The 11,517-nt window shown below is 45.8% G+C and overlaps 1 protein-coding gene across 1 annotated transcript in view; it reads right to left on the bottom strand.

Annotated features, from left to right (window-relative positions):
* Positions 1–1,251: 1,251 nt before the first annotated feature.
* LOC107196191 (transmembrane emp24 domain-containing protein 11) overlaps positions 1,252–11,517 on the bottom strand; it is a 22,148-nt gene continuing 11,882 nt past the window's right edge. Inside the window, exons 2-5 of the mRNA XM_015594903.2 lie at positions 10,369–10,469; positions 3,312–3,437; positions 2,250–2,396; positions 1,252–1,468 (exon numbers count right to left, since the gene is read on the bottom strand). Of these exons, the coding sequence (XP_015450389.1) occupies positions 1,319–1,468; positions 2,250–2,396; positions 3,312–3,437; positions 10,369–10,469 (524 nt within the window). The 3' untranslated portion in view covers positions 1,252–1,318. The remainder of the gene's footprint in view (positions 1,469–2,249; positions 2,397–3,311; positions 3,438–10,368; positions 10,470–11,517) is intronic.

Here is an 11,517-nt window from a genome sequence, read left to right as displayed (position 1 = left end):
GCTGTGGTGGGGGGGACCCGGTAGGCTGACCAGACCGGACCGGGACGGGTGGCCCGGCCAGGCGGGAGGCCGCCGCCTGCCTCTGACACGCATGTGAGAGGGCTCGACTTGGGGGGCTGTTTCGCTTTTAAAAGTGGTCCGTGAGGGGTGCCGGGGCGAAGGGCTCTTTGTGCTATTTTTGCATTAGCATAATTATTTCAAAATTAAAGTGAAAAGAAAGCACATGGACGTTTCTTCTCGTGGAGTTCCACTTCTCGCGTGTCGCTGGGTCCCCGCCATGGCCGGCGAGAGCAGGTTGTCCGTCCGCATGCGGATCAGTCTCCAAGGCCTGGTGGGGCCCAGTGGGAGACCGGGCCCCGAGCAAGCCGCTGGGCCAAGCCGCTGGGCCGCGGTCCCCGGGAAGGAGGAACGAGCGGAGGCTTAGAACGACTGTGATCGGAATGCAGTCGGGAAAGGACGTCCTCCCCCGCCCCCCAGCACTGGTCTGTGAACCTCATGTGGCCATCCGAACCTCGAAACGGGCCTGGCCCAAACTGTGATGTGCTTTCTGGGTTTCCAAGACCTCATTGTAAAAGGACTATAAACTGTCTCGTAATTTTATACTGATCATACATTACAATGGTAATATTTCTGATGTGCTGGGAAAAATATGTAGCGTTGATTTTATCCTCTTTGGAAAACCTTTTTAATGTGGCAACTAGAAAACAATTTACATATGTAGCTCACATTTTATTTCTGTTGGACAGCACTGATTTATACCAACTTCTGATTTATACTAACTTTGAAGTAAGAACTGGATGATGTGCTTATCCTATCAAACTCACGAGCTACATTGTTAAAGCAATATTTTACCAGTGTTATAATGCTGTAAGATTAGTTGCAACCTCTGATGTTTGCAATCATGAAAGTACAGTAAGCCTTCACTTAATATCAATATGATTTTGGAAACGATGAATTTAAGCAAAATGATGTGTAAGGAAACCAATTTACCCCAGGTTCATCCTTATCAACAGGAGTTAAGTTCTTAGCACGTTTCTGGTCACAGAAACATGACCAAACTACTAAGTAAAGACCCAAAACACTGCTAATGTTAAACACTAAAATCTATGCGGACGTTGGGGGGACGTGCACGCTCCACACTGACAGTGGCGCCGGCTGGAAGTCCATTTTTTTCCTCATGAAAATTGAAACAAAACGATGTTGAACGAAACAATGTTGTTTGAAGTTCGCCTGTAATACACATTTATGGATGTATTTTGATTTAGGTGACTCAAAGATTAAGCAAATTAGCAGGTAGTTATTTGTCTTTATTAACATTTTAAACAAGCTTCTTAGATATAAAGAAGTCTTTCAGGTACTTCATTTGGAAAATTCCAACTGAGATAAAGATTAATGTTTGTGCAAAAGCCCACCATAAAACATTGCTATTTATGTCTTCACTGGTCATTCGAAAATTTTCTTCACGGTCCTATGCAGAAGAGAAATAGGCAGGTTTAGTTTCTTAAAGTACTTAACCCATGAATTTGAGGGGATGGTGCTATATTTGGTGGAGGCATTTAATGTTCCCAATTAGTATCTTGTACCCAGTGCTGTCTCTGCTTTTCTAAGACAGGTGTGTTGTTAGCCAAAGGCAAGGTGTGAGGATCAACCTGGTGACAGATATTTTGTATTTTGGTGTAAAAATGTCAAGTATTTGACTGCTAATTTTTTACATCTGTCACCATTGGCAAAGTGAGCTTTATCCAACAGCTGTGGACTTTTGTCGTTTGAATTCTTATTTTGCTTTAAGCTGGGCCCTGTGCCAAGCACACCTGTCCTCATTTTAGTTTCCAGGTGAGGAAACTGAATCCTAGAGAAGACTCAAGGTTAGGGAGCGGTGGAGCAGATTAGAGCCCACGTCTGACCGGAGTCCACTGAGTGCAGTGGCCCAGAAAACAGAATGCCACAGGAACGGAGTCGTGATTTAGAAGGTTGGCATTCTGAGTGTCCTCATACTTGAGCTGTGTTTGGAAGCCCTCATTTGTTCATTCGGAAGCTCACACCCCAACGGTGAGTGAGCCCCGCCCCTCCTGGAGCAGCTCCTGGTCCAGCGGACCACTCTTGTCCTTCACCCTGCCCGTCCACATGGTGTGGCTCAGAGACAAAGACCAGAGAACAGGCAGGTTTTTTTGTCCTTGGTTCAGGGGCCTTGTATGGAGAATTATGTTCCTGGCAGGAAGATATAAAATGAGCTGAATAGGCAAACTGACCCTTTGATAGTTTTGTTCTTTGACAACTTGCTCAATTTGCTCAATTAGATGTTCAAGCTTGAAGCTAACTTCATTAACTTTGTCCTTCGCTTGAGCAATGGCTGCATCAAGGTCATGTTCTCCAACCCGAATATCTAAGTGGATCCGCTGTGCAAAGAGAGGAAAGGAAGAAGCATGCTTTAAAAACAGGTTTCCCTCTTTACATCCTCAGTATCCCTTCCCTTCGTGCCCTCCACCCCTTGGTCAGGAGCGGGCCGCACTTTGTTCTCCAGCCGCCTTTTCCCTTACTGCCACCCTGTTCCCTGTGGTACTCAGTAATTTTCATTTTGATAATAATGGTGGATCCGCTGTGCAAAGAGAGGAAAGGAAGAAGCATGCTTTAAAAACAGGTTTCCCTCTTTACATCCTCAGTATCCCTTCCCTTCGTGCCCTCCACCCCTTGGTCAGGAGCGGGCCGCACTTTGTTCTCCAGCCGCCTTTTCCCTTACTGCCACCCTGTTCCCTGTGGTACTCAGTAATTTTCATTGTGATAATCACCGAACGGTGGCCTACTGATCTGAAGGGTGCTTGTACCTTCCCGCACATCAGATTTACTGTCAGGCAAACACGTTTGGTGCTGAGAGGTCTGATTGCTCTCAGGGAAGTTTTCTTTCCATACTGCTGAGTTTCTCATGCTGAAGTACAAATTCTCTTCGTTTGTTCTCAGCACATTCAAAAAATAGCCAATCACCATCTACCGTGCAGAGTTTTATTTATTGGGATTCCATTATGAATTCACCCTCAGCTTTCACTTGTTTTCAAGCTCGAGTAATCACAGTTCTTTTAACCTCCCCTCACAGTTCTCATTTGTCAAGCCCTTTAATCACCTTCGTGGTGCTCCTTCAAGCCCCTTCCCAGCTCTCCAGCCCCGCTCCCCGCTCCCTGGTCACAGCACTGAGATCTGGGTGCTAGGCTCTAATGAGTTTGTAGCCAGTCTTGGTGTCATGGCTCTGCATACTGATGTCACGCCCGGATAGTGCCGGCGCTGTGTTCGTCCACAAGGATGCAGAGGTGGGTACTCACCAGCTTACTCCCTCCAAATGACACCAGCCTTGTGGAATTGGATTCTAGGCAAATGATGTGTTCGCCAGGTGAATGTGAAGTAAAGTAGAACGTTCCTTGCGGGCCGTATAACTTTGACAATAATACCTAGGATTGAGGATTTCCACAGTTTAAGGTTAGTTTCTACTTGCCATTCTTAGAAATATATCTTCTTTATATAATCTAGTAAAGATTGTGCAATTAAGAATTGTGCAATTCCTAAAGAAGAAATTAAATGGCCAGTAAACATGAAAGATATTCAGACTTGCTAGTAATAAAAATAAAAAAAATACAAACCACAGTGAGATATTCCTTGTTTGTTACCAGGTTGGCAAAGGTTTAAAAGTACCCAGGGACAGTGTTGAGAAATACCATCTCCAAACACTGTTGGGGGATATAAATTCATCAACCGTTCTAGAGAGGAGTTTGGCAATATGTATTAAAAATTAAAATGTATATAACCAATGACCAGTAGTTCTACCTTTAGAAATTTATTCCATAGATGTGCACAGGTAGACAAAGTTATATGTAAAAGGATTTTTATGTTGAAGGATTGATTAAATCTAGGCAAAGCCAAATAAAGGAGCATTACGCAGTAATAAAAGAGAATGTTATGCATTGGAGGTGTCCACCATATCCTCTGGTATAGCGGTTTTATAGGGCCCTCTTTTTGTAAAGAATATCATTGGTAAAAGCATACATGCGTATGTATGTTTCTGTATACTTAGAAGAATAAGATTCTGAAGAATACTTACTAAACTATTAGGTGGTTATATTTGTTGGGGGACTTTGGTTTTTGTCTATTTCTATATTGTTTGGAATTTTAAAAACAGGTATAGGGATTCAGGTCTGGCATATAAGGAGCTTGGAAGTTGTCACTCTCTCTTAACAAGAAGTGAAAAGGTGACGAGAAAGACAGTCAATTCTCTTAGATCTGTCAGATAATGGTGGTCACAGGGCAAACCACTGCCCTGCCCCCCCTCCCCCCACCAAATTGGAGAGACATACAACAAGCAAATACAAAGAGCACACCTGCCATGGAAGAACCTCTGTGGGAACCAGTACTGGGTTTCTTTTACCCAGTACATCACATCGGGCTTCCAGCAACAACAAGAATTTCGAGGTATACTTAAAAGGCAAGAAGATGCAGTTTGAAGAGACAGAACTAGCATCAGAATCAGACTCAGACATGCCAGGATATTTGAATGATCAGAACAGGAATTTAGAGAAACTATGATTATTATGCTAGGGGCTCTAATGTAAAAAGTAGGCAAGGACATGCTAGAACAGTTGGATGATGTAAACAGAAGGATGGAAAGCCTAAGAACGAATCAGAAAGACTGTTAGAGATAGAAACACCATAGCAGAAATGAAGAAAGCCTTTGATGGGCTGATTAGTGGAGGACACGTCCGAGGAAGGAATCTCTGAGGTCTCGGATTATCAGCGTCCACTTCCAAAACTGAAAAGCAAAGAGAACAAAGACCGAAAAAAAGGCACAAATGTTCAGGAACTGTGGGACGGCTGCAGAAGGCGTAACATGCATGAGGGGGATCCTGGAAGGAGAAGAGAGAGACAAAGGAGCAGAAAAAGCCTTTACAGCAACAATGACAGAACTTTCCCCAAATTAGTGTCAGACAACAAGCCACACACCAGGAAGCCCAGAGAACAAGGATAAATGCCGCAAGAGCGATACCTACGTGTATTACATCGAAACTCCAGGCGTCAGAGGTAAAACGTCCTGAGAGAAGCCTAGGGGGAACCCTTAGCTGTGAGGAGCTGTGTGGTTCTCAGAGGAGAGAACCATAGCTGGCCTCTGAGAATCACGCAAGCAAGCTGAGAGGGGTGTGACAAAGTCCTGAGAGAAAAAATGGCCACCTAGGATTCTATAGCTTGCAATATTCTCCTTCAGAAGTGAAGGAGAAATAGAGGTTTTCTCAGACAGTTGAGGGACTTTGTCACTGGTAGACCTGCCTCGCGAGTATGTTAAAGGAAGTTCCTCAGAGAGAAAACAACGTAGGTCAGCAACCCGGATGCACATAACGGGAGAGCCTTAGAAGAAGAATAAGAGGAGGTATCATTAAAAATTGCATTTTTCTTTACTGATCTAATGCATAACAGCCTGTTCGAAATAATAGCAACAACGTATTTGATGATTATAGTTTGCTTACGGGCGAAATGAATGACAGCAAGGATGCAAGGGTTGGGTGGAAAGAATTAGGAGTACTTTGTTATAAAGCACTTACTCTGCCTGTGAAGTGGTCAGATGTTGTTTGAAAGTGGACTTGCATTAACTGTAAGTGTATATTGCAAACTCTAGAGTAGCCACTAAAAAAAAAATTGAGAAAGGAAGCATAACCGAGATACTAAGAAAGGGGATGAAATAGAATCATAAAGTAGTCAATTCAAACACAAAAGATGGAAAAAGAGTGGAAGACAAAAATGGGAACAAAGACCAGGGCAGTGACTAGAAAACAGTAACGAATGTGGCAGATGTTGACCAGACTCTGTCAGCGATCACTTTGAGTGCCAGTGGTCTGGTGCGTGTTCAGAGACAGATTGCCGGAGTGGGTCCGAAAACAAGACTCAACTATAGGAGCTCCTTTAAATAAAGACACAGAATGATTAAAAGTCAAGAGATGAACGGGTGGATGTGCTAACTTTAAGCGAACGTTGATCAGAAGAAAGCCGGAGCCACTATTTTAACTTCAGAACAAGGGAAGCCGTCAGGGTGAGCGGCATCACGGGGCATTACCTAGCAATAGAGGCGCATTGCCCCGGAACACAAAACAACCCTCAGCGTGAAAGCACCTAACGACAGAGCTTCAAACTACATGAGAACAAACAGAACTGCCCGAGAGGGAGAAGAGCCCACCCCTGTGGCTGGAGACGTCAGATCTCCTCTGCCAGAGTACAGGGCCAGCAGACGGGAAATCAGTATGGACATGGTCGAACCCAATAGCACCATCGATCACTGGGCAGAATGACATCTACAGACCACTGCACCCATCGGCAGCAGATGACACACCCTTCTCAAGGTCATTTGGAACAGCCACCACACTGTGGGCCATGACACTCCTTAACACATTGGAAATAACAGAAATGTGGGGTGTCTGCTCTCAGACACAGTGGAGTCAAACCACAAACCAGTATCAGGAAGATAGCTGGGAGACCCCAATATTCAGATATTGGAAACATGTCTAAATAACACATAGATCAAGGAAGACATCTCAAGAGAAACCTGAAAGCATTGTGAACTAGCAGAGGATTCTGTGAGGATGGAGTAGAAAGCACCAGGAATATGTCTCCCCGTCCAGACAGTTACAAAGACAGTCTTTTCAATAACTGACGCTGGAGCAATTGGACGTCCACGTGCAAAGAAGTGAATACGGACACAGACCTTACACCTTTTGCAAAAATTAACTCAAAATGCATCATAGATCTAAATGTAAAGTACAAAATGATAGAACTCCTGGAAGATAACATAGGAGAAAATCTAGGTGACTTTGGGTTTGGTTATCACTTCTTACATACAACACCAAAGGCACGATCCATGAAAGAAGTAATTGAGAGGCTGGGCTTGATTAAAATGAAAAACTTCTGCTCTGCAAGAGGCACTGCCAAGAGACTAAGAAGACAAGCCACTGATGGAAAAATATTCACAAAAGACACACTGATCAGGGGTGGCTCCACAGTGTAGTGGTTAGCACGTCTACTTTACATGCAGAAGGCCCTGGGATCGCGCCCTAGATAGAGCCACGGACCATACCCCGGGTGCGCCAGGCCCCGGGTGCACGCCACAAGCATGTGGGAGAGGACGCCCCACATTCAGAGGTCTAGTTCTTAAGGGGAAACGGCAACGTCCATAGGTCAGAGAGGGGAAAAAAGAAGATACACTGATCAAGGACTTATCCAAAGCATACAAAGAACTCTGAAAACCACAATAGGAAGACGAACACATCAATTAAAACATAGGCAAAAATTCTGAGTAGACAACTCATTAAAAAAAGATATACAGAGGGCAAATAAGCACATGAAAAGATGCCCTCTTATGTATCATTAGAGAATTGTAAATTAAAAATGAGATACCACTTCCCACTTATGACAGTGAAAATTCAGAACACTGCCAACACCAAGTGCTGGCAGGGATGTGGACAACAGGACCTCTCTCACATGGCTGGTGGGAACGCAGAATGGCACAGTCACTCTGGAAGACAGTTTGGCTGGCTGCTCTTGCCATATGATCCAGCAAATATACTGGTTATTTACCCAAATAAGATGGAAAGTTATGTATACATGAAAAACCTGTGCATGGATGTTTATAGCAGTTTTCATAATTGACAAAATTTGAAGCAATTAAGGTGTCCTTCTGCAGGTGAATGGATAAATACACTGTGGTCTTTCCAGACAATGGAGTATTTATTCAACTATAAAAAGAAACAAGCTCTCACGAGAAAAAAATTTGTAATTATATGAAGTGATGGATGGTATCTAAACTTATTGTGATAATCACTTCACAATAGATACATATATTGAATCATTATGTCGTATATCTTAAACTAATATTTGTTATACGTCATTTATATCTCAATAAAACTGGAAAAAAATGTAAAAAATAAAGCTCAAGGCACGAAAAGACATGGAAGAACCTTAAATGCATATTACTAGGTGACAGAAGCCAATCTGAAAAGGCTACACACTGTATAATTCCAGCTATGTGAGACAATGGAAAATGCCAGATATGGAGACAGTAACATGATCAGTGGTTGCCAGTCGTTAGGGAGGTAGAGTGGGGAGGGATGAGCAGGTGGAGCACCAAGGATTTTTAGGGCAGTATCTACTCTGTATGATACTACAGTGGAAACCCATCGAATGTACAGTGGAAGTGAACTCTAGTGTCAACCAGGGACTTCAGTGCCAGTGTGTCAGCGGAGGTTCACTGAGTGTGACAAAGGCACCATCTGGTGCTGAAAGTGGGGGACGCTGTGATTGCTATGAAGTCATTGACGGAAGTGTACTACGCAGAGGAAAATGCAATACACGTTCTTTAAGTTGTTCAATTTTGATTTGCAGATAATTAAAGTATCTTGCCACATACTTAATTCCTTTTAACAGACTGCTGATAGAGAAATTTTATTTAGTAAGAATGCATTCAAGAGTCAGATTTTACAACTGAATTCTAATTTTGAATGAATAACAAAGACCTCTGTAAAAATATGCAGTGACTTTATTACTTATTAATTTCTGAGCTTTAGTTTCATATCAGGGTTCACATAGTCTACTTCCAGTGGATTCTCAAGTGAGCAAACGTGTTTTGAATGGCTGCTGGTTTGATGCATTGGGGAAAAAAACATACTTAAGTTTAAATCTCCGCGTCACCACTCGCTGGTGAGCTCTCGTGTGCCGTGTAACCTCTCGGAAGCACAGTTTTTCTCCTGTGAAGTGGGACGGGAATATTGGACAGGGCATAATGGGAAACAGATCCAAAATGCATACGCTGGTGTGGTACATATGTGCTGCTAATATAGTCTGCCCTGCCCACTCTACCAGCCACGTTGTTCCCTTGGGCTGTCAATCACATGCATAGGAGTGGACACATGATGGGAGGGTGTGACTTACAGTGTCCCACGCCCCCAGACACGCTGGCCCACACGGGAGCAGTCAGAGCCCTGTGTGCCGACAGGACTCTTAGAGATTCTGGAACCAGAGCTGTTTCATCTTACTTCCCAATGGAGAAGGCCTTCCGGAAAAAGGGCTGTGGGCGAGAGGGGGTCTCTCCCAGGCCGGGAGGAGGGCTGGGCGTGTGTTGGCCCATGGTAAAATCTGTTGGATGTTTGCAAAATTAATGAAAATATCTCTCTCTTCTCCTAGAAATGAGTATTGTTTCAGGCAATTTTGTTTTTGCAGAAAAAACCTTCTCTGTCTTAACAGTGAACAGATTTTTCTGTGACTATTTTTAGCCCAACTAAAGTTTGGGTCCTGGGTTGAATAAAATATGGAGACCTTTCCTAATTGCCCATGAAGGGCTACTGGGGAAGAACGAGAGACCTGGGCTTTGATGTCGCTGGGCGAGAAGCACAGGAGGGGAAGGAGGCTGTCCTGACAGGTGGCTGGACTTGGGAAAAGGGTCCCAGGGAGCTATTGTCAGGGAGGTGCCAAGTGCACAAAGAGAGACTGTGACAACAGGCAGGAATCGAGTGTCCGGTAGTCCAGCTCCATGAATGGCATCAGGCCTGTGTCCTGCCCAGATTTTGGCAAGGATAGGGATGTTGGTCTCCCTGCACCAGGCACCCTCTCTCGTCACCAGAGATGCCTGTTCTGTCCCACAGGGCTCTGCTGCGCCACCACTCTGTGGCTCCGTGCGTCCCAGGACGCCTCGAGTTCCCACCCCCATGTCTGCGTCATGGGCTGGGCACGTTGAAGTGCCTCGAGCTGGCGTGGTCCGTGTGGACATCTGCTACGTCCACTGTCTAGAGGGTAGACAGGATCAAAGCAGGCAAGTGACCTGCCCAGGATGCACCTTGTAGAGGACAGTCTGCACTTCAGCCTGGTTTTGCTCCGAAACCCACATCTTCCCATCTGCCTGTAGTGCCCCTCCTGTTCCTTTGCCAACTCCCAGGGACACCGGACAGACTCTGAGGCTGCCTGTCCTGAGAAAGGACAGAGGGGTGGCGGCCTGTCTGGCTCTCTGTGGTTTGGGGTGGGGAGGCGCTGTGGCATGAGTAGGGAAGATGAAGCCTGGCCCCTGCAGAACCATAGGGACACCGTGGCTGTGGGTCCCCTCTGCCCAGCAAAACCAGCAGACCTCGGGGTGGGTGGTTTAACCTGCATCTGGCGTCTGTGCCGTCAGCCTGACGCGGTGCGTGGGAGGCAGGCAGGTGCCTGTGTCATCGTGCCAGGCCTTAGTCCTGGGCCCTGCACGCTGCGAACAGTGAGCACTGCTTACTGGGCACTCACGCACAGATCTCAAGGTGGTGGGGGCACCGCACCCATGGATTTTAGCAAATGACAGATTTTAGTAACAAAAAGAGAATGATTTACCTCATCACTGTAAGTTGTAACAGTCACAAACAGCCCCAGGCCAGGAGCAGATTCAAGGAAATCATGTCTGCCCACGTCCCATCGCTGTATCTTGAAAGTCCCTGTTTCAAAAGTGTAAGGGGTTTATTAGGAAATGCCTGTAAGGAATAGCTCTCTGTGATTACTGACCGCTGCACGGTTTCGCAGTGCACCCGAATCACAGCAGACTCGGTCCGAACAGCGTGCGCCTGGTGACCCGTCACGTAGCGGAGGCAGAGACCGGAACGGTAGGCAGAGCCCACGGTCCCGTCTCGCTCTCGTCTGCCAGTACTTCATGCTCTGAGCCTCAGTTCCCTACTCAGGAAAGGGGAGACAGACAGCTCATGCGCCCCCAAAGTCTCAGAGCTGTGAGGACTGTGGAAGCAGACAGAGCAGACGTGGGCCAGGGCCGGGGCCTCCTTGACACCCCGGTTCTCCCGCCCTCAGCTTCTGCAGTCCCTCCTGAACTCGGCACAAGTCCTTCCCTTGCCGTCACGTCGAGCCCGCCCTTTCACTGGCTCCAGAGGCTCCTGCTAAAGTTTGGAGGGCTGGAAGGGCCCCCGCTTTCTGCATCAGGACATTATAAGTATCACATGGCCCACCTTCCTCCTTGTCCCTTCAAAGACACGAGAATGAAAAATGGCTAACGGTACCTGACGTGTGTCAGGTACTGTGTAAAACGCGTATGTGCATCACCTTGTTTATCCTCAAAATGACCTCTTAGGAAAGCATTTCATTCATTCATTCACCCGGTCATTCGTCCATGAGCACCTCCTCGGCAGCACTGCTCTAAGAGCTGAGGACAGAGGTGACAAAATAGACAGTGTCTTTGTCCCCATGGAGCTTTCTTACAGACCAAAGTAGACAAGCAGATATATATTTTTTGTCGAAGGTGTTAATGCCAGGAGCAGCAGGTAGCAGCGCTGGGGGTCTCGAGCGTCACGTAGGGGTCAGGGGCTTTGCTGACATTGGAGCAGAGACCTGAAGGAGCAGGGGAGTAAAAACTATACGATATATGTAAATTATATCCACATATATTGCATTCAGTGCTGATCATGTGCCAGACACCAGTCTAAGGCATTTACACACATAATCTGAATTTTAAGGATAACATTATGGAGGTTGACATTC

Source organism: Pteropus alecto, unplaced genomic scaffold, assembly GCF_000325575.1.
Source record: "Pteropus alecto unplaced genomic scaffold, ASM32557v1 scaffold5, whole genome shotgun sequence".
NCBI lineage: Eukaryota > Metazoa > Chordata > Mammalia > Chiroptera > Pteropodidae > Pteropus > Pteropus alecto.
The sequence above is the reverse complement of the archived record's forward strand: the minus strand, read 5'-3'. Positions and strand labels throughout refer to the sequence as shown.